Source organism: Dermacentor andersoni, chromosome 4, assembly GCF_023375885.2.
Source record: "Dermacentor andersoni chromosome 4, qqDerAnde1_hic_scaffold, whole genome shotgun sequence".
NCBI classification, from domain to species: Eukaryota; Metazoa; Arthropoda; class Arachnida; order Ixodida; family Ixodidae; genus Dermacentor; species Dermacentor andersoni.
The window spans coordinates 96,044,702-96,068,571 of record NC_092817.1 but is presented as its reverse complement, the minus strand read 5'-3'; the positions used below and the strand labels follow the sequence as shown (position 1 = coordinate 96,068,571).

Below are 23,870 nucleotides of genomic sequence, written 5' to 3'. Positions count from 1 at the left end.
AGCAAAAACAGCTCGGCCGTCCTGGCGTAGTTAATTTGAGTTAATGACTCGTATTGGGAGATGTTTGTGACGCTTTCTATGAGCCCTAACATTATAGTAACTTATTTCAGTAGTTTTTGGGCACGCTCGCCGCACCCGGCTTTGTGACACAGTTACCAAAAAACAAGTCGGCCTTGTTACGCACTTAGTTTCACGTGTACTGAATCTTACTGCGACAAGTCCTGGCGCTTTTCTGACCCCCGAGATTATTGAAAGTAATTTTTTTACATTTTGAGGTACTTTTGAAGCACGGTGGCCTGGCCCGGAGTTGTGACGCAGTTAACAAAAAGCAGCTCGGCCGTGTGACGCAGTTCGTTTCGCATCTACTGAATTTTACTGGGACAAATTCGTGACACATTCTCTGACCCCCAACATTGTTGTAATTAAATTCATTACTTGTGGGGATACCTTCGAGGCCCGCTCGCGGCGCCCGGCATTGTGACGCAGTTAGCAAAAAGCAGGTCGGTGGTTTTGACAGTTTGGTGTCTACCGAATCATAGTTAGACAAGTTCGTGAGGCTTTCTATGATCCCGCAATCTTCATTAAGTTTTCACGCTTGTCGAAAACGCGAAGAGTGATTGCCAAGAGTAGTAAAACGGGAGTTATTTGCTTGCGCGTGCAAAATGCGCTAAAGATAACGCCGAGGAGCTCAAAAACAAAGAACTCGAAAATTCTTTCTTCTGCACGGCTTAAATCAGGCTTGAGTGTGAGTACAAGGCATTCTGCAAACGTCTAGCCTGATCTGGCTGAGAGCCTTAGTTGTGGCCACCTCTGTGTATGTAGCGTGCCATGTCGTCGGCTAATGCCAAGTTGTTTTGGCGCAGTCACCCGTGTGTTCGTGATCTTAAAGTGCAGTATATAATGCACGGGAATGGGGGAATCCTTGGAAATCAGGTGTTTTCTTCATATTTTATGGTGTTGTTTTCGATGAGTTTCGTTTTTTCTACGCCATGTTTGTAAAAGCCAATTGATTTTCTATGTAATGCTGCCATTCACCACATTCTCAGGATTCGCCTCTGCACGCATTATGCCTATAAGGTGTTCATACCACAATGACACATGCTTATAATTTACTTTTTTTCGCCGATGCCATACGGTGAAGCTTCATACGAGAACTACTGCTGCTTACCTGGTGTCGCAACATTGGAAGAACACACCAAAATTGTGGAACGAGCATTTATATAGAGCTAAATAAAGATTTTCTCATTGACAAGGCGTCTTGCGCCTACTTTAGGAAACACGTGGTATAGATTCGATGGAGGCTTGTAAAGATCATTGGTGATCATCTTTACTGAATAACAGAACGATTCCGCACTAAGACCCCACGCAATTAAGGAACAGAAGCAAAAAAAATAAATAAAAAATGACACGCCGATCAGCGCAGCCAGCGTAACGCGTCCCAGCCAGCGTTCAAAACGCGAGCGTCCAAAACCGAAACCGGAAGTGCGGTTCAGGCGTTAATCCCATGTGCTAGGTGCGCTACAGTCAGTTTGGCCACTGGGCACTATGGGAGTGTCCGTTTTCGTTGAATGTCTTTATGTTTCGACGATCGCCGAGTGTGTTCCCCGCTATGGTTGTTTTTTGAGTGTAACTTGCGTTTGAGCGCTATTCTCGACACGCATGGCGGCTGCACGGCCACCATTATCCGCCATGTTTACTCTCTCATTGGCTGTCGACAGGTCACGTGCTCTGAAATTTATGCCGCGAAGCAGAAGTTTTGCAAAATGGAATTTTGCGTTTTCATAAAGATGACGAAGCGTGACGTGGAGCTGCAAATTTTACCCACTAATAGATTATTTTGGTCCTTGGCAGCTATATTGCGACGTTAGCGCTTCAAAAAGAATGTGAGTGGTAGCGTACGGAAACCAGTGCAATGCATCTGCAATTTTGCGAATATGTGGTGGGGATCCAGGATATGCGCCATGCCAGCTTGCTGATTGGCTGAAGGAATATCCCGTGAGGAGTGTCAGCGGAAGGGCTGTTTCGTAAACGTCATTTTGACGATGCATGACGTTGCGCTGGGCAGCTATTGCTGAGATTTCCCGTAATAATTTTTGGTGCGACGAGCCGCGTGAATTATGCTAATGAGCAGCCATATGAAATGGCAGCCGAGAGGAATGCGTATCGCCACATTTCCCCGTCGTTTGGCGCCATGAAAATATTTTGTTCATAACACGTGCTCATAGTATTTGGATCGCTCTCGGGCGGTGTTGGCATTTGTGTTTGGGGCCATCACTTTTTAAAACAACGCGTTTAATCGAAATAATATTGGTTGAACATAAAACTTTCGGCAATGTTGTCCACTTTTCACTGCTGCATTAGTATTGTTATCAAGATTAATGCCTTTTCGCACAATCAAAAGTTATGACAACGGCGTCTTTCTAATTTATAAAAAGAAATGTAGGCAAGGCGGCGCCTGGGGATTTCCTCCCGCGGTGCGAGTAACCAGCGAAGTGAGCAAGAGATGGCAACGCCGGCGCTTGCGTCACGCTAGTAGATATCTCTGGCGCGCGCAACGCTATCGGCGATATTCGGCCGTTCCTCAGCCAGCGGAGTCGGGCTGAGTCACTTGCGTTTCACGAGATAGCGATAACGTGGTCTAGAACGGACGCGCATCACCACTGGTAGGTCGGGTATGTTGTCTCAAGGAAGAAAACAAGCGCGTTGGCGCCAACATAGGTGGTTGTTTCCATTTCCCGGTGACACGCATCCTAGCTATTGAAGCAGACAACCGCTTGCACGCAGCAGACGACGGAAGCGAGAAACGTTTTCGACGGAATAATCATGCGTTTTGAGCTGGCTGCTTTATTTTTACTGCGGAGGAAAACTGTTTTGCTTTACCGAGAATATTACGTTCAGCGCCTTCATTTCAGTTTCTTAGGCAAAACGTCAAGTTGGCGTCACGTTACGAAAGCAAAATGGGGCCATCAGCGCCATTTTCTTCGCGTCGCGTCTACGTCACGCATCGAAGAAAATGGCGGAGTGTCCAGAATAGCGCCCTTTTGGGCACAAGAAAATTATGGGGCTTTACGTGCCAAAACCACTTTCTTATTATGAGGTACGCCGTAGTGGAGGACTCCGGAAACACCATAGCCACTGAGCAACGACGGCGGATTTGTGGGCACAGGTTCGCTCATTCACAGTTTTGGGACTGTTTTCTTCATCGTTGCTATAACGTGACAATGGGGTTAAGACTTGTCGTTACCAGCGCGGTGCGTATTCCTTGGAAGTATAAGCGGCAGGCGTCGGAAACTATAGCATATTCAAAGAACAGAGAGCAGGAGGAAGGCCTTGGTGCAAGCGGATCTAGCTTCGCTGGGATATGCCAGCGATCGCTTCGGCCCAGCGTTTATTTTTACATGATTTCTTGTAGAAGTAATAGCCGCCTCATTGAGTAATTTATATCAAGGATTAGAATTGCGCTATCTCCCACAGGTGATTTTGTAAAATTTGGTGTATATATATATATATATATATATATATATATATATATATATATATATATATATATATATATATACATACACTAAATGCCCTGTAGTGGTCCTAAACTGAGGCGAAAAAACAAACTGACTTGAGATAGTCTTACGTTCATCACGGGCATCTAGAATGGTCATGACCATATGTGGTTCATGACCATGAATGGTCCTGAACCACATATCTGAAATTTCACAGAAGAATCGTTTGGAGAATACTAGCAACACTTAAATAATTTTTCTAGCTGCGACAGCCCATTGAAAAACGATGGAAGGGAGAGTCATAATATGCGAACACGCCGGATTTACAGAGAATAAGAAATTTGCTAAATGAAGCGTCCGCTTTCAGTGATCAAACAGGGGCAAGTGAAATTCTCCTCTCTTTCAGAGCCCTGTGAAATGAAATGAAACTTATGCTGAATTAAGTAGTACGTTCTCTGACCCTCAAGAGTGTGCAATTGGGTAACATATACTAAGAAAATGACGCCATTGTGCGGGGTGTAGTTGCGTTGACTTGAGACACTGCCGTTATTTCGTGCAAAAAAAAAAGTATCATGCTGCAAAACAGAAGACAGAAAAATAGACAGTGGCCATGGGACTAGAACAACTAATGCAATGCCGAGCAGAAGAAGATATTACAGTATTGGAATGGTGGTTTTCCTTTTACTAGAAACATTGTACAAGAACACAAGAGACTCAACTACAGAGCTGAGGAAAAGCGATCACAGAGATTGAAATAACTTCCAAGTCAAATTCGTATTCTGGCTTGTACCCTTTCACGTAAAAAGAACTCGTATTTTACCTTATTAAAACAAAAAAAAGAAAGGATGGAAAAATGCGCTCGGATGCCACACTTTGAAAAGGACACGCAAGCCAGCGCTTGCTTTGTTTCCAGTCAAGTTGCTTGAAATCCAGCCGTGCCCTTTCGCTTTCGCAGATGGTCTCATTCCTCCTACTACAGAGCAGTCATCTAAGCGCAGCATAGTCTAAGCTGCACGGTAGACTCTCGCAGCAAACAATCTTTAACTTTAATTACAGTTTATCTGCGTTATTTACCGCTTTTCAATTACAAGGGGTGTGTGCCATGGCTCGCGTAATGCATCGCGAAGTGCTCCAATGTGTAACAGAGTAACCATGTAACTCTACAGGCAAGTCAGCATTTTTTCTGGGTGCAGTGTCTTATTATCTTTCCATTTTTGCTGCTTCATTATTTCCGTTTATCATTGCTGCCTGTATTCCTACCTCTCCTCTGCCCACAGCACGTGGACTTACAGAGGCCCCATGAAGTCAAACTATCAATACCTTTTAAGAAAGGTGCAAATAAATGCTTTTGGGGATGAAGCCCCCATTTGAATAAGAGGCTCGCCGTAGTACGGGCATACGGATTAACTTCGATCCCCTGGAGTTGTTGAACGTGAACTCAATGAAACATTATATGGTAACTACCCAAATGCTGCTTGCACAAGGGGGTTTACGTGTTTTGACGGACGTAATTTTCGCTAAGAAGTAGATCAGCAAGTACATGATTAAGAAAAACCTCTTAACCTAAATTTTGAGATTTCCCAACTATAGTACATGTTTATAATCGCACGTTGAAGACAATAGTGTTCAAGGAAAACTCAATTTTATTAGAGAGTTCTGAAGAGCTTGAGTTCCGACATATTGCGCAACAGACCTGACGCTCAAGAGGCTAATTTCATTTTAAGAGGAGGGATTCGGGACACAAACATAAACATCTCCGCTCGACGATAAAGGCTGAAAGAAAAGTTCAGAAAGTGACGCTTCACACTGAAGGCTAGGTTCTCGGTCTTGATCTTTGTCGTTCGCGTGGTGAGGAAAGCGCCCGCTCGCGCTTTCCTGAGAGAGAAAGAATGTTGGCGTCAGCGAGGAAAATCATAATCATCATCATCAGCCTAGTTACGCCCACTGCAGGGCAAAGGCCTCTCCCATACTTCTCCAACTACCCCGGTCATGTACTAATTGTGGCCATGTTGTCCCTGCAAACGTCTTAATGTCATCCGCCCACCTAACTTTCTGCCGCCCCCTACTACGCTTCCCTTCCCTTGGAATCCAGTCCGTAACCCTTAATGACCACCCGCCGTGGTTGCTCAGTCATTCTGCTTCCGGCCACGGTCGTGAAAGGACGCAGGATGGCTGGCTCTTCGCGAGCAGTGATAACGGCCGATTCTGGCCGCGGAACATCGTTTTTGGACGGCCTGAAAGATTACAGGATTGTACTGCCGCCGCTGCCAACCGGAGAAGGACTGAAAACAATGGTTGTTCTTCACTGCGACACCGCTGGAAGGCCTTACAGGATAGAAGATTTCCGCCAGCCGATGAAAGAAGCCGGCGTCATTGAACAGGTGGGCGGTATTGGAGCGTACCAGATGTCGCACGTCTGGTTAGTCAACTTCCGTAGTGAAGAAGCCAAGAAAAAGTTGCTCGACATCGGGCATATTGTTGTTAAAGGGAAGACTTGCGTTGTCTTTGACCCTGAAAGGCAGGAAGTGCGGCTGAAGGTGCATTGGTGTGCCTTCAACGTCAGCAACGAAACTCTGAGGCGGGCGTTCGCCGAGTACGGCGAAGTGAAAGAAGTTTCGAGCGATAGATGGAAGACCGGCGGGTTTGAAAACGCCGACTCGACTACTCGTGTTGTGCGGCTGGTTCTTCGAGAAGGTGTAAACCTCGAGCGCATACCCCATCAGCTGCGTATCGGGAACGGTACAGTATTAGTCGTCGTGCCCGGGCGTGCGCCGATATGTCTCCGCTGCCGCAACACAGGCCACATTAGGCGGGACTGCAAGGTGCCCAAGTGCAGCGAGTGCCACGCCTTCGGGCATGAAGAGGCTGAATGCACGAAGTCATACGCCCGCGCCGCGACTCGAGGAACATTCGGCGATAATAGTGAGCTGCACATGGACGAGGATGAAGCTGAGCAAGCTGCCTCCAACCCAGTGGTCGAGAGCCCAACGGCCGCAGCGCTGAGCGATGAAAAGGAAGGCGCCATGCCAGGGACTCGTGAGTCAGCGCCCAGCACCCCCAAGTCGGCAACCACGAGCATGGATACCAATTCACCGCAAGATATTCCACGCCCTTCTGAAAAAAGCAACGAGGAACCCATGGAGTCTGACCCTGCGGCTGCGAAACGACGCCACGACGATGTCAGTGCAATGAGCCAGGAGCAACGACTGCGTCTCCTAGAACGCCAGTGGGGCGTAGGCGAAGGGAAAAAGCAGCGTGTCACCAGCGGGCTACGATCGTCGTCGCTTCCTCGCGACGACAACCCGAAGACCTAATAATGGAGGGATGGCACTACACGGCGCGGCGTTGTGTGCATGAAGGTAAGCGCCGTACTGGCGGCCTGGTCTTGCTTAACGATGGCGGCATTTGAAAGACACCTCGTAGTAGCCACGCTTAATGTCAGGGGTCTTTCATCCAGGAGGAGGCAAAATCAGCTGCTGAGACTCGTGACTGAGCAGGAATTGGATATTGTAGCGATACAAGAGACCAAAATCGAGAGTCAAGACCAGACCGACAGAATGGTGCTCTCGTTCAGTAGTCGGTATGATGTTTGCGTGTCTCATGCCGTGGGTACCTCGGCAGGTTGCATGCTGTTGATTCGCCAGTCTCTGGGAGCGATTGTGGAAAGAGTTGTGACTTGCGTTTTCGGTCGATGGATTGTCTGTGACATCACACTTGCTGGTTTGGAATTGCGTATTATCTGTATCTATGCACACACTAACACGGAAGAGAGGCGAAACCTTTTTGAGATAGTCGGCAACCATTGTGACACAGACCGTCTGCTTGTCTTACTTGGCGATTTCAACTGCGTAAGCATGGCACGAGACAAAACCAGTGCGACGCCCTACCGAGATGCGAGTACTGCCTGTTTAAGTGACATAATTGATCGCTGTCATCTAGAGGATGTTGGTGATTGTCTCGGATGTGGTTCTGGCGTTCGGTTTACCCATTTCCAAGGAACGAGTCACGCGCGTCTGGATCGGGCGTACGTATCTGTTGAACTGATACCGTACTGCGGCGAATACAGCGTACAACCAGTGCCGTTCAGTGACCATTGTCTTGTTGTCTTCCATGTAGGTAAAAGAAAAGGAACGAAAAGCAAATTTGTGTGGGAAAACTGGAAACTTAATGAGAAGCTTCTAAACGATGATATCTTCGTGGATCGCGTTACGTCGGCGATACACGAACTGCCAATGGCGGACAACGAACTTCTGGGAGCGAAGTGGGAAAGATTTAAGCAGGCAATGAAAATGATGGCAATTGAACGATCGTGCGCTATAAAGCAAAAGCAAAGGCTGCAGGAAAACACGCTGAGAGATGACCTAAAGTTTTTGATAATGCAAGAAGGAAAGCAGCCAGGCACTTGCACCGAAGAAATGCGCACCGTCAAGCAGAAACTAGAGGCAATAGATACGGAGCGATATCGAGGAGCGATCGTGAGGGCGAGGGCACAGCGGCTGTTAGCGGGCGAAATGCCCACAAAACGTGCTTTCGGCTTGGAAAAAAGGCACGCCCGCAAGAATGACATACCAAAAATAGAGTGGAACGGTGTAATCTTCGTAGACAAAGGAAATATAGAAAGGGCCTTTTATGAATACTACAGCGGGCTCTTTGGTTACACCAAAGTAAGAACCGAAGACTTCAAGACCCGTTTCCTCTCTTTAATGCCGCGGCTTAGTGATGATACGAAAGAGCGGCTAGAACTGCCCATTTCAACAGAAGTGCGGAAAGCCATAGAAGACCTCAACCCGGGAAAGTCCCCAGGACCAGACGGGCTAGTAGCACCGCTTTATAAGGCATTCAAAGATGATTTAGCACCGGTTTTGGCTACACTGTTTAATGAGGCTTATGACAAGGATATGCTTCCTCCTTCATTTTTAACATCCCATACAATTTTAATACCAAAAAGCGAAGATGAAGCTAGACTGCGACAGGTTACCGCTTACCGACCCATATCCCTGACTAATGTAGACTACAAGATCTTCATGAAAATTCTGGCTAAAAGACTCCAAGCCGTGATGCAAGAATTAGTGGGACCACATCAGACCTGTGGTATCAAAGGTCGCACCATATATACCAACATACACACAGCCCGGTCCGTGCTCGAGTGTTGCGACGCTTTGCATGAAAGCATCGCAATGCTCCAGCTCGATCTAGAGAAAGCCTTCGACAGGGTGCCGCATGACCTCTTGTTCTCTGTTTTAGAGCACGTTAATGTCGGATCAGTCATCTGCCAAGGCGTAGCCATGGCGTACAGAGGATGCACGACGCGGTTGTTAGTAAATAAGGGGGTGGGAACGCGCATCCAAGTGCAACGCTCTGTGCGTCAGGGTTGCCCCCTGTCACCATTGCTTTTTTGTTTGTATATTGAACCTTTTTGTTTGAGCGTTATTGAAAGCAACAGCGTTCATGGTTTTCGTTTGCATGCGGCGGAGGTCCGCATTCTTGCGTATGCTGATGACATTGCCGTATTCTGTGCTGACTACGAAAGCGTTCGTGTTGTGGTTCAAATTGTGAAAGACTTTTGTTCTGTGAGCGGGAGTGCTGTGAACTGGGCTAAGTGTTTGGGGTTCTGGCACGGCGACTGGCCCTTAACCCCAACGAATTTCGCAAACATGACTTGGACAGCAACCCCAGTAAAATATTTAGGAGTGCCGCTGGAGAATTATCGCGACAGTGAGCCATATTGGAAATGCCAAGTTGCTGAAATGCGTGAGAAGGCCGACAGGCTCAAAGGCTTCAGCTGGTCTATTTTCGCGCGTGCCACAATTTGTAACCTTTTTTTTGTAACCAAGCTGTGGTATGTCTTGCAAGCAATTCATTGTTCTCGCGTCAATGTGCAGAAGCTGCACCGTGTATTTGCGGTTTTTGTGTGGGGAAGCACTTGGGAGCGGACACGACGCACCAATCTGTTTCACCGCGTCCGCTCTGGAGGACTAGGTTTGGCCCATCTATATCTTCGCCAGTTGGTTAACCGATTTATGTTTTTTCGTGACACGAATGACCCCTTTTTGCGAACTGTGTGTCAGGTTAGGTTGGGCAGGGTTTTGCCAAATTTGGTTGTTAGTTCGGAGAGTATGCAAGGGAGCATTTTTGGCTTCCTTAAAGAGGTGTACATGGCATGTCGCGTCTTGCAAGTGCGATTTTCGTTTGAATATTTGTCAGTGGTGTCGCGAAAGAAACTTTATAAGGACCTGTGTGAGGTCTTTCTTCCGGTACCGTTGTACAGGTCGTTGTACTGTGCAGGTCCATGGCAGTCAGTTCTAAAACGTGTGAAAAGAATGACTGTACCAGGCGGAGTTAAAAGTTTCTTCTTTAAGCTCCATACGAACACTCTTGAAGTCAAGACGTATTTGGAAGCGAAGGGTTTCTTTGTGCCTTGGGGAAATCATTGTTTCATATGCCGGAAGCCGGAAACTATCGAACATGTTTTCTTAGATTGTTGGGAAGCCCTTTTCTTTTGGGACATTCTCCAACGCACGATTAAAAAAGACTTACCGGTTGATGCTTTCGGAATTAGATTTCTACCCGTCGAGAGTGAAGACGGGGTTCCTTTTGACATGATTATGATATTGGGCCTGTACAGTATTTGGCGATCCAGGATGGCGGTCAGCCACGCAGACATTGATGCCAGGCCGATAAGACAGTATTTTTGTGAATCTGTTAGCAGAGCTATTGAAGGATACAAGATACAAGACCCAGTGCCTGAGTGGCTTCCAAGAACTACACATGCGTGAATTTTAATCTCATCACGTAACCCCAAGTGAGGGTGACGTATTTTTAGCATACGTGTTGTGTTCTTCGCGCGGACTGATTTTGTAAACTGACGTGTTGAAGTCGGCAATAAAGAAAAAAAAAAAAAAAAGCCGTGGTTGCTCAGTGGCTATGGTGTTAGGCTGCTGAGCACGAGGTCGCGGGATCGAATCCCGGCCACGGCGGCCGCATTTCGATGGGGGCGAAATGCGAAAACACCCGTGTACTTAGATTTAGGTGCACGTTAAAGATCCCCAGGTGGTCGAAATTTCCGGAGTCCTCCACTACGGCGTGCCTCATAATCAGAAAGTGGTTTTGGCACGTAAAACCCCATAATTTAATTTTTTTAAACCCTTAATGACCATCGGTTATCTTCCCTCATCATTACATGTCCGGCCCATGCCCATTTCTTTTTCTTGATTTCAACTAAGATGTCATTTACCCGCGTTTGTTCCCTCACCCAATCTGCTCTTTTCTTATCCCTTAACGTTACACCTGTCATTATTCTTTCCATAGCTCGTTGCGTCGTCCTCAATTTCAGCAGAACCCTTTTCGTAAGCCTCCAGGTTTCTGCCCCGTAGGTGAGTACTGGTAAGACACAGCTGTTATACACTTTCCTCTTGAGGGATAGTGGCAACCTGCTGTTCATGATTTGAGAATGCCTGCCAAACGCAGCCCAGCCTATTCTTATTCTTCTGGTTATTTCAGTCTCATGATCCGGATCCGTGGTCACTACCTGCCCTAAGTAGATGTATTCCCTTACCACTTCCAGTGCCTCGCTACCTATCGTAAACTGCTGTTCTCTGCCGAGACTGTTAAACATTACAGCCCCACCAAAATAATCTTTACGATGTGCTTTCAATCTTCTCACCCGGCATCGCTGGATGGCGTACAATAAAGAAATGTGCGGTCAAGCTTTTTAGTGGAGGGATTTAGCACCAATATTTCAACACTAAGCTGTGGGAAGTTGCGCTTCTTTGGGATCTTGGTGCAACTGACCCTAATTTTTAAATTCGTATTAACATGAAGCAGACCTTGCAAGAATTTCCTGTTGACGGGTATATTGTGCCATAAATATAATATTGTAAATGGCAGAGATAAGGAAGCATGCATAGCTGCTAAATGGCGCGCACGAGGACTAGCACTGATTCACTTTGCTCTAACCTCATCAGCTCAACCCGAAAAGTTCAACTGTCGAAGTGGGAATTAAGTTGCGTCGTTTTTGGTTGAACTGAATTATGGGGTTTTATGTGCCAAAACCACGAATTGATTATGAGGCACGTCGTAATGAAGGACTCCGGATTAATTTTGACCACTAGGGGATCTTTAACATGCCCCCAATGTACAGGACACGGGCGTTTTTGTATTTCGGCCTCATCGAAACGCGGCCGCCGCGGCCGGGATTTGATCCCGCGACCTCGTGCTCAGCAGCGCAACGCCACAGCCCCTAAGCCGCGGCGCGTCGTTTGTTTCGCTGGGTCGTGAATAAGAAAAGGCTGGAACTCCCTGGCAGCCTGGTGCTGACTTGGCCCATGCTGAATGAATCAAGAACGGTAGCTCACTATCGTATCGGTTTTCCGAGTGCAATGAAGGTCACCGCAGAAAAAAAACGCGCGCATTATTTAATAATGCTGTATGGAGAAGTCGCCTGATAGTTCACCGCCATAAGAAAACAACAAAATGTCACAATTTGCCGTTAGGCGGAATAAAGTCAGATTCCTTCGTATGGAAGCCAGGTCCCCATTGCATTCAGATACATTTGAATTGTCTGATGCTTGGAATACTTATGGCCTTTGATTTTGGACAAATACATTGTGTATTTTTTAGATAACAAATACCTTTATTGGCGAGCTGTGTTGCAGTTCACCAACGAGAAGTTGTGTATGAAACGTTTATAATTCACGATACAATTTGCACGCGTCCACCACGAAACATGCCACCAATGCACCACCATTTTTTACAACGATAGCTGTCATGAGTTCACTACCATAGTCGCTTTGATTTCCACCGTTGTCCGCCACCGTAAATCCTATTGCTTCTTCCCTAATTCTTCGCACCACTTTAGATTTATTACAGCCTTAAATTGCTCTGTGGATAATTACTGCTGAATTCCGCTTCCCCTTCATTTTCGGATGACCTTGTTGTACGTATAAATAAGTGTTTTCATCACTAGAGTTGAGGATTGGGCGAGTTGGTACTGCATTCTAACACATGTACAGCGCAACATAGAAAGGAAGAAACAAGCGGAGTCTGCTAGATGAAAGTGCAGAGTGCTGCTTCCAACCTGTTTATTGGCAGGTTGCACTAAATATGTATCGACAAGGAAGCATCAAGCAATGCCGTCACAACACTTCACAAAACGTCACACCCATAGAAGACTACACTATCATGAGTCACAGAACGCGCAACTCTGCCATGTACGGTTAAAATGATCAAGAAATCTTACTTCCTGTGAAGAGAGGCACACAGATGGCATGCAGACGCGCGTGCTGCCAGCCCTTGCTATGAGATCAGCTTCAATTATCTCCCGCGTAAGCTGTGATCGGTGCTTTTTTTGTAGCACTTCACACAGATAAAAATTCGGCTTACATCCACAGTCGCGACAGTGAATTCCTATAGTGCCCATGTATAGCTCGGTGCACATTGTAACCATGTTCGTTTAGCACTTCTTTAGGCAGCGATCATTTCAACCCATATAGCGCCTCCCCCTGATAGTGAAATTGAATAAAGAACCCCAACGACGCAAGAACCAAAACGCTTCTTGTGCATGGTCGAACAGACAGTCGTACCGAGCCTACGTAGCGTATCCGGCGCGGAAAAGAAACTTCCACGCTGTTGCGGCCAATCCTTTTTAATCTGTGAGTTACGTTATGTAAGTATGATGTAACTACCGGCCTCTTTCGTTCATTATTTCTTTATTGGAGTTCTGTGTCACTGTCCTTTATCTGCTTTATTAGATTTTCAGCTATACCTGACAGTAGTTTAACCGGGTAGCCGGCACACAAAAGTTGATCAACTTGACCTGCAAAACTGCCTTGTAGAAGCGCTCTGTGCTTTCATCTGTCAGGATCGGCTTGTTTCTTCTTTTCTATAGAGCGCTGTACCAGTTCTACATTAGTATATTGTTTGTTTTTACATACACACGTGTATTTACATTGCTTGACTATGGGTATGACTTGCTGTTGAATCGATACCACGTTGTAACTGGTGTTTTCTTCAAAGATCATATTTCCTCATTTTTTGTGGGCTAAAATTAATCCATGTATGCCATCGAGTCTCATAAAATGGAGCTCAGCGCTGCCCGTCGACCGAAGAAGACACTATGCTTCTAAAGATTTTCCGCAGAGCGTCAACGAAACACAGTGACCAGTTCTATCTAGAATATGCATTCCTATCAAGCTTCACAAATTCGGGAGAAGTGCTGAATAGAAGAACGGTCTGGCGCATTGTATTTGATCAACCATCGCGGCATTGCTAAGCGATACGGGGGAGACATTTTTCTTTTAGCCACCGTAATGCGAATGAGTAAAGTTATGTAATGACGTCACCACGGCATCATCTTGCCCGAGTAATTTTCCAGTACTACTATTCGCGGCAAGCTGCTTTCTGTATTATTCGAAAAGCAACGAACTGATGCTGGAGATATAAGCGAGTTGGCCTCCAATTGGCCCAAACCGCTAGTCAGCGGCTACAACTAGCACGAGGCCTTAAATGCTGGCTTTTATGGTAGAAATTTATGTTTTTGGTGTTTAACAGGAAAGTGTTTTATGCCGGGGTCCACAATAAACTTCTTGTAATGGATGTGACATCGGCGCGAACGCGTAAAATATGGTCCCTCTTGACAGGGATGGCGCCGCCATCCAGAAGCGGGGAAGTATTGCATCATGACACTAACGAGCGCCGACAGTAAGCGCTTCAGTAGTCTCAGCGCAGTCGAGACTTGAATGCAGCGTAGCCTGGCGTAGGTGGTGTAGACCTTCTGCTGAGGTGACGACGCAGTTTCCACACATGCTGTCTTTCGCGTCCGATTAGCATGTGACTCCTCCTCGCATGTGGAGTGCAACTTCACCACGCATCAGCAGTGCTTACAAGCCGCCTACTGCTTCGCTTGCGATGGCACCAACTAAGAAAACTGCTACTCTACTTGGCGAAGAAAGGCAACGACGTCGACGGGTGAACTCGATTTGGTCCAGCGAGAGACACGCCAGCGCGAAGCAGAACGCCTTGTCGCGTTTTCGGTGCAAGCTGCAAACTCTGCCAATCGCATTCCTGGAGCTGACTGGAGCTGAGGGCATCGCAACTCAAATGGCTGCCCAAGTCACTACGGAGCCGGACCAAAGTGCTCGTACCTTCGCCGAAGCAAGTCGGCAGCAAGACGGCCCTCTCCAAGCAAACCTGCAACACGGTCGCCGACCCGCAAATCATGTGCATTTCAGTGCAGCGGAACGTGAGTTCACGAAACAAGCAGGCAACAGCTTCTGCAGAAACACTTCTGTGTCCTGCTGTCTTCACTGGACCAAATATATTGCAATTTGGCTACTAACTATACATTTTTTACTGAAATAAGCTGCTACAACGAACTAAAAGTGTTCGAATTTTTTAATACTCATGAAACCTACCAGCCTGTATCAGGTAGTTTCTTCTGAAATCGTGTTTGCCAATGCCAAAATAACTCTGAAGATAAATAGATTCTACAAACTCCATACTTAAATATACGACAGCAATCTTACATCATTTTTGTGTCACGACAAGCGGCGCCGCTCACAAGATGATTATAATGGCGATTACTCCTACAATAACACAAAGCCATTGTGAATGATAGGTCAACCAACGGGTAGTATTATGACAGAAAAACGTAAACAACACATGAAAGCAACCGATCGTAAATCAAATGAAATAGCGTCTAATAGAATAGGCAGCCTTGAAGAAATTAAAAATAAGAATGTCCGCGCTGGCGAAGGTGACGGCCTATGAGTGCTCTTAATCCACACTTCAGGTAAATTCAAAGAAGGCCCACACTCATTAGCAAACCTTTTATTGTTAACACAGAAAATAATAAAACTAATGAACAAGGCACGATTGGAAATGAGTCGGAATGTTTCTCTGGTTCATTAGTGTGACGTGGTGAACGTAAAAGGCCTTCCCACGTTAACATTTACATTCTAAAACCGGCTATACAAGGCGCGTCACTTCCTTGTTATTCACTTTGCTGTTGAAATCGTTCCCCTATGCACACTTCTCGCTTTAGTTCTTGTCTCTGAGGCACGTGGGTCCCTTCTAACCTATAGCGTATTTCCTGCATTGCAGACTGGCACGTTTCTGCCTACGGTCAACCTCTTGTATACATAATCTCCGTCGATCGCTTTAGAAAACAGCACTAAGCACGTTTCCGGAATATAGCGATCACGCACAAATATGGAAGGCGCTTTTACATCGCAATCGTGCCCCAATGGATGCTTTAATTAGGCTGGATCATTTCTCGACAGCTCGCCCTGTAGACATTTCAATCCTCAACATCTTCACCTCACTAGATTGTTGAGCGAACGACGGTGATAATCGGGTTGTTTAGCGCAGACGTAACGATCGCAAAAATGAGGATAAGATGACACACAAAGCTCAATAGCAGTGCGCCTTGTCGTTCTTGTGGTCATTCCCTCTGCGCTATAGAGCCCGATGATATTGAAACAAGCCCAAATTTCCACCGTGAATATAGCTTAAATAATATTGTGAGTACCACCCTACTTTACTGACAAATCAAGTTAAGTGTATGCATGAGATAAACACTTTGGAATGTTTAGGTTGGAAGGCAGATCATTTATAAACTGCATTGTGTGTCAACTAAAGTATCGTGCCAGAAACAAAACATGCGATAATTGCATAAAGTTAGGCATGATACTTTCACCAGCCGATGAGCACAAATGCACACAACAAAATAAGTTGTACGTGCCGACAGAGGCCGAAAGCGGTTTAACTATGAGAGTCAGACTACAATGTACTAACGTATATAGTGCATTGCAGCGGCACTACAGTATTTTACATACAACCGCAATTTATAGCGTGACGCTTTTCAGCTAGGACATTTCGCAAACAAGTTCGGCACTGCCACGTTAATTACAGTTCACGAACCTGCGAGCCTTGTTCTTGCCCTTGAAGGCTGCGCTAGAGGCTTCACGCCCGTCGCGCATACACGGCTGCGCAAGCGTTTGTTAACTTCAATAAATCATGCCGTGAAGATCGAATGAGCGCATTATTTTGTGCGATTGACTGTTGGTCCATTCGTGCGCCACGTGTCCTTGAGCGCAATAAAGAAGGAAGAACAGGACGTGGGCATTACCGACACCTCTGTCCTGTCCTGTCCACATCGCTTTTTTTCCGTTGTTATTCCGCTCAACGACATATTAAGTGTTGCTACTGCCAAATGTCGCAAATCACACTCCTTCGCAGAGCCATAAGCCGTAGAACGCGTCAATATGCAAGATGATTCTGGATTCCATATAGCTTTAAATTCTACGCTTAAATACCATACTGCCACTACAAGCCACTCTCTTCATACCGCGCACGTATGAATTGGTCCCATTAGTGGTAAACTTCGCTATTTGGCTTTGGCGTTTAAGTTGACGGTGTTCCAAAAAGTGCGTAGGTACGACCGCTCCCCACTGTGGCATGCTCCGCCGAGCTGGACGCGGCCAGCACGCCTTGCCAATGCGAAAGCACGGACGAAGCTTCGGCGTATTGTAATGCCAGCCAGTCCGCCAGATGCTGGAGCCAGAGCACGTTCGTCAGTGGCTCGAACTTGGTGGGCCTCTTGCTCAGCAGGTCGGCGATCCTGGCGCACACGGCGACCTCGTCTTCGGCTCTCACAAACTCGTGGAAACGTGTGAAATGCGTAAACTCAACCCTTGTTCCTATGCGTAGTCTGGCCAGCTGTAGTCCTTGCAGGCGCACTTTGATACCCGCGCTGGGAATCCGAACGATGTGGCCACGCAGCGTAAACTCGACACGGGGTGACCGCGTAGGGCGAACCAGCACGGCGCCGACTCGCGGTAGGCGATGTTCCAGTTCCAGTTCGGCTTCGGCCACTGCCAGTGCCCAGCACGCCTGACCGAGCACGCTTAGCGCTTGGTTTGGATTGTTCAGCTTGTAATTCGGGAGGGGCCTCCAGTCCGGCTGCATCTCTGTTACCAAGTAGTCGGCTACCGGTTCCGGTTCCTCTGGAGATGTGGAAGCCGAGCACAGGAGAAACTGATCGTCTTGCTGCTCTTTCGCACTTGTTAACAGTCTCGGATATATGTCCCTAACGAGACTGGTTCTCGCGTCCACAAAAAATGCGGACGTCCGGTTGTCCACGCTGTCCTTGAGATTGCTTAGTTCTCTGGCAACTCTCAGACGGGATGTATGCCAAGGGACCTCCGTCTCACGCAGCCGAAGCACGCGCACAAGCTGGTCTCCTTGGCTTCCAAGCACGCGAAACACATGCCCGCCACCGGGCTCATCCCAGCTCAGCATGGTAGCCTGGCAGTCTTCATGAATGACGTTCAGGAAGTCGACAGGCTTGGGGCGTTTGCATAGAGCCAGGAGTGGTACCCACGGATCCGAGTTTGTCATCTGGTAGCAGCAGTCAGTTTCGGTAGGCCGCTTAGTGTGCTTAGTGATGGCGAGGCTCTCGAAGCTGTCCGTTGAGTTACTCTGCGGTAGCGGGGCGAGAGGAATCGCGCTCTTTGTCGATTGAGCGTGTGGTCCGCGCGGTGAAGTGTCCGTCGTAGAAGTGGTGGTCGTACCGGAGCCTGCGGTGCGCCAGCGGCTAGTTGTTTTGGTAACTGATCGTCGAATAAACGTTGGCAGAGGAATGGGACTCGCGTCAATCCGGATCCTAAATTCGTCGGACTCCGAATACAGTTGGTCGTTTTCAGTTATGCTGCTTCCTGGTTCCATCGACGAGGTACTCACGTAGCGGCCACTGGGTCCTTCTGCGGGTTGCTCGTGATCAGCGTGGCAAGTGCCTCCCTTTATCGCAGCTACTTCGTGCTGAACACTGGTCGTTAGTTCAGGTTGCCTGTGCTTTCTGATGCTATTAGCTTTATTATCAACGTGAACTTCACAGTTTTCTTTATCTTTAGCGTCCTGCGTGTCTTCGAGATCGTTTGGCGAGGGTTCTCTGGTCACTGTATCGATGAGGCAGCGGTGGCTGTCGGTAGGGAGCTTCTGGTCCACGCTTGTGCGGCTCACGTGGTAGGAGCGTTGTGCGAGCGCCGACTTGCTCGGTGGCAAATGTAGAGATTTGCGTTTATTATCAGCGCAGTCTATAGCGCTGGTGGATTCGCTGACCATAGGAGAAAGTGTTGTTTTGGATACGTCAGCGCCGCTAGGTCGTGCTGACTGCATCTCGGGTAAGAAGCTGATCGACTTGGGCGAACTCGTAGGCACTGAGGGAACCACCTTTTTTCGGCCGTCGTGGAAGTCATCTGCATCTCTAGACGTCCAGATCACGGGCTCGGACACAGATTGCCCAGCTAATTTCTGGGGGAACTCGACTTTTCGTCTTCCTGTTCTTGGAGACAAATCGTCGTCCGAAAATAATGGTGGTGATGGCGATATAGCAGGAGCAGGATAATCGGTATCGCTCCCTCCTAGTGTGCTATAGAGAACCCGGCCTTTACTCCTGTAACGGCTTCGCAGCCATGGGGCAGCAATGGCCAGACATGCGGTTATGGCCATAAGGACAAGGCAAGCCACGAAAAGACACAGAACTGTACGGTGAACGTGACGCAGGCGGAGCTTGTGGTGATTCGCGCTAGTAGCTGAAGAGTCACCTTCGTTTGGCAAATAATAGCGGAAGCTCTCTCGGCGACGCAATGTGTCAGGCACTCTAGGTCCTGTTATCACCGCTGCGTGACCTTTGTAGCCAAACTGCCAGCTCTCGGTCGTAGAGTGCGAAGTTTTATGCAGACCCGTGTTGTTAACTTTGATCAAACCGTGTGTCGGTGACAGTGAACGCAAGGTGTTTCCTGATGTGTCTCCTTGGAATGAACGCAGGTGACGAGTTCTGAGTTCGAGCGAGCTCCTGACAGTAGCCATAGTGCGGGCACGCAAGTTCATTTTCGGCAACCTGAGGGTGTCCTTGGCGTGCAAGCGATGCTGGTTTGTGCGACTTTTTACTGCACTTTTATTGTACCAGATATGCTCGTTTGCAATGTCCAACACGTACCGCAGTTGAGGATGGCTCGGCTGCTTAAGGGCTTGCTTGTATCCATCCGCGTTGACAGCGCTGTAGCGATACGCCTTTGGTTCCGGGACGCTTCCGCCGTCGTAGCCGTCATCCCGACGGGCGTTGCCCTTGGCCATAGATGCGGCACACGCGATGCAGAAGGCAGGACAGAGAATGCGGATGAGGTGCACCATTATGCGCTGTCGGGGGTAAGAAGTCCAGACGAGCACCAACGAGAGTGAATCACTCCTCAAGAGAACAAGGATAGCCGCCTTCGCCGATGTTCATTTCGCAACTTCTTCTCCCTCGGAGCAGCCTCCCAGCTTGCACGTAGATCCGTGAGAGACTTAGCCGAAACGGTGACGACAACGACGATGTTTAAAATATTATGGGCCGCCAGTAGTGAAAAGTAGATTTATTTACAGACAGGTGGAGAGGTCGACTTGAAGCAGCGTTCCTAGACATACATGTCTATATGCGCGCCGACTGGCTGCCTGCCGCAGCGGAGCTACCTCCGCTTCAGTCGCGCCTTTCATAACTCACCGTGCATCGTCTGCTACTGCTGCGGTGCGTTGTTCGCCCCAACGGCGCCGTACCCCTTGTCGTATGTAAATGTAGTTTAGCTACGTACTCACAGTTTAATGAAAAACTGCTACGGTTTAGTAACAATGACTTTATTGTGTCTGTGCATCTACTGGCGCTGAAGTCGTGTCTCTCCTCCCGAACAATGAATTATCGACCCCTGCCACATAATAGCTGTTATTGGTTGTTTTCCCAACCTGGTCTTTACTGCTTGTTTGTTAGTAAGGTAGTTCAGCTTCTGACTCAAAATGTATTCAAAGTACAAACGTGTACGTATGCTTTCTGTTGCACCAACCCCCCAAGACACGTCGAGCTGGTGCTTCGAGGTCAAAGCAACAGCGCATTTGAGTGGTTCTAGGCGATGAAACGACCCTCCAACCAAATAAGAAGCTTCACATCTCCTTGCTCAGTGTTTTTTTCCTGGCTTATTCTTAATATATATATATATATATATATATAGAAATACTGTGTCAGGATTTCTACTGGAGTTCTTGCTAGCCGACCAATGAACAAGTTAAGAGAAACATGTCCTTTATCCAACATCTTCCTGCGTTATAGTATTATGTGAACGCATTTTCTATATATTTGAGAAAAATTGGCGGATACCAGGCAAGTGGGCGCCTCGGTTGTAAGCGAAGCTTTCTCCCTTGGCCATAGAGGCGGCGTACGGGATGCAAAGTCAGGACAATCTACAAAGAAGAGGCACACCGATATCATCCGGCGTGGGAAGGAACTCCGCTTTGGCTACGACAACAATGCGAAGCTTGTCTTGTCTTGTCTTGTGTCCCAGACAATGGCGCATACCCAACAGCGAACAAGAGTAATTCTTCTACTTCTTCTTCTTCCTTGAAATTTTGGCACGCACCAATACCTGCCTTCTTCAGCGTTTCTTTGTTGTCTTCTTGTGCGCCTTTTGGTTGGCACGTTTATGGATTAGCTATGAGAGTAATCACGATGAGAATGAAGGGCTTAGTTACATAACTACTGTCTGCGTTGAATAAAGTAAAACTAAATCTATATGCAGACGCATTATAAATGCATTATCCTTGTGTTTTATGCTTCTCCCATTGCCTTCTCCAATTATCTGCCTTCTTCTTTTTTGTTTCATACTGGTATTATGTGCCACCCAGGTAGCGGGAATATGAAGGGTTTTCATGCGGTTTCAATTTATACGGCGAGCATTGGCCAATCCCCCCCATGCATATCTCCCATAATTAGTGGACGACATCGATGGGGACGACGATGACGACGACAATGATGATGATGATGATGATGATTCTGGGGCCGAGAATTGCGATACTGGTGTTTTACACTTCTGGATTTTTGCTCACACGCGCCGTACTATGAGAAGCTTTATTTTGGTTACGATCGTATCGTTACAAAGAACGTGTAAAACCGCGCTACTTCTTGGCTAATCCCCCGTAGTAGCTATGAACAATTGTTGGCAAGCAAAAACAAGACCAAGCAGAAGCCCAGCGTAGTGTCATAGACTTTCGTATACATATAGGCTGCTAGAGGCAAATCTGCAGCTGCAATAATTCAGTCAGATTTAGAATGGTGGCTGTCAGGTCGACATAAGTGCACAGTCTTGGAAATTATTCTTGTTCGATGAGTTCCCATGCTTACTTCTCGAATGCAAGGTGCATGCTTTTATTATTGTTATGGCTCATGTGAGTCTCAGGCTAATTTTAAAACGTTTCATTTCTCTATCTTAGAGGAGTTAACTGTTTCATGCGAGCAATTGACGTATTTCACGGAACATTTTTCTGCATATGAAATAATTAGGGCAGCCTGGAGTGTTCATGTCACTAGGTTTATATGACATTCAGTAAATAACAATTGATACGGACACAGAGAACGCGGCATTATCTCTGGCCGTCAGCAGTACGCAAATCCAGCACAAACCAATCAACGTACGGCGTAGTTTGTTCAGGATTCAACAAGTGATGTGCGCTCTTGGTCATTGAAAACAAAGAACGGCGTCAAAGGAGTTTGCGTTGCGAAGACTCTGTACGTGACGACATTCTTTCTTCTAAAAATTTAAGAATATAGATTATTTAGAATAATAGAAATAAATAAACAGCATGGACGGAATTTCTCAAGGCAACGCCATATACACTGAGGAACTGCCTCGCTATATATAGCACAATAAATGTTTTCGAGAAAAAGCTCGAAAATGCACCCATAAAGAAAAAAACGGGGTAGAAATGAAATGACCAGCCTGAACTCCAAATTTTAAGTGAGCCATCCGTTATGAATGAAGCGAAATATGACATTTTACCTCTCCTGTTAATACGCCGAATGAAAAATAAGATTAATGGCTATCATGAATTTCTTGTGCTAAAGAAGAGGAAGACTACAGGAGCATGTAATAGAATGCAAACATGGTTGAATGAAATAGAATATTACTAGCAGAGGGAAAATAGGTAGCTTCGATTAGTGTTAATTTCCACTCGGAGACTACAGACAATAGCACTATTCATATCTGACTTACTGAGTGCCCATTGTTTTTATTCTTTCAAATAGTGTAATCATGTTTCCGCCATGTATTCAATTAGGGTTACATCCTGCATCTCGTCTCCGTAAGCCACATTAAACAGTCCTGAGCATAGGCGAGAGTTCAGACTGCAAAGTAAGCGTAACACTTACCATTCCATATTGCCGCGTTAACGCGCCACAATATTTGTGGTCCTTTCTCTTAAGCAACTTTTAGCTTCGTCTGTGTACATTTATTAGGTTACGCAAAATTGACATTTCCTCTAAAGCGATTGTCTCTTTCATTGCAAGAGGAACACCAAAGCTGAAACTCTACATGACCCTTTAGAGAGCAACGAGCACAGTTATAACTGGTTCTTCATGGTGAGCAACAAGTTCGAACTAGGCTCGAATTCACTGCGGTGGCTCTTTGGCCATAACGTTGTGCTGCAAAATACCTGGTTGCGCGTTCTACTCCCTGCCGCGACAACTGCAATACCGATGAGGGCGGAGGACGAAACAGCTCATGTAATATACTTTTGATTCACGTTAAAGCCCTCCAGGGTATCCAAGTTATTCTGTGGTGTATACAGCACCCATCATCAACTATTCTGCTATTTCGAGAGGTTAAAGAACGTAATTGCTTTTTTTTACGACGCTTCGTTATTTACTTTACAGCCTCGTGCAAGCGCCGCACTTTATTTTCGCGTTTTTGATGGGTTGTCAAGTTCACACGGGACCGGGTCATTTAGTCCAATTTTTCCGGCTACGAGTTCCGGGAACTAGCACGTTCTTTTTATTTTTTTTTGTTTTTTTTTTTCGCCGAACTCCCTACTCGAGTAATTCGTTGCGGAAGGCTCCTCTTTCTGCTTCGTTGACCGACGTAAGCACTTGTCGTCGACGCCGAAGTCAAGGCCGACTGCTCGCTTGCCGTGCTCCTCGGCGTATGCTACAACGTTAAGCTTAAATGTTGTTTCTTACGCCATTAAATGCTTCCGCTCCATTGCGGTCTCCTGGCAGCCGATAGATGAGCCGAAGGAGCTGGCTGCAAAAAACTAACCGCATAAAGCAGATATGCCGCCGGAGACATGCGCGTTGCTATGGAGGAACAAGGAGGAGCCGGTTGTGGTCACGTCTCGGATGTCTGAGGTCAAGGCACCGCTTTTGACATTTAGCATTGTCGCGCGAAAGTTAGCTGAAGCACGCACGTGGAAGTAACGCTCTAAACGGGATTGCGTGTGGGTTGGAAGATTCCTTGTTCCTAATTTCTGGTTGTCAAGTTGAGGGAATGGCCCCTGCGGATGCGGCCCTAATGCGAG

General features: G+C 47.0%; 1 protein-coding gene across 1 annotated transcript; it reads left to right on the top strand.

Moving 5' to 3' along the window:
* The first annotated feature begins 5,613 nt into the window (after window positions 1–5,613).
* On the top strand, window positions 5,614–8,824 carry LOC126536754 (uncharacterized). The gene has a single exon (XM_050183761.3). It carries the CDS (start codon window positions 5,666–5,668, stop codon window positions 6,809–6,811), a length of 1,146 nt encoding a protein of 381 aa, XP_050039718.1. The 5' UTR covers window positions 5,614–5,665; the 3' UTR covers window positions 6,812–8,824.
* The last annotated feature ends 15,046 nt before the right edge of the window (window positions 8,825–23,870 follow it).

Bases quoted from the DNA above. Each gene is read 5' to 3' on its own strand.
- LOC126536754 (XM_050183761.3), top strand. From the start codon at position 5,666: ATGGCTGGCTCTTCGCGAGCAGTGATAACGGCCGATTCTGGCCGCGGA.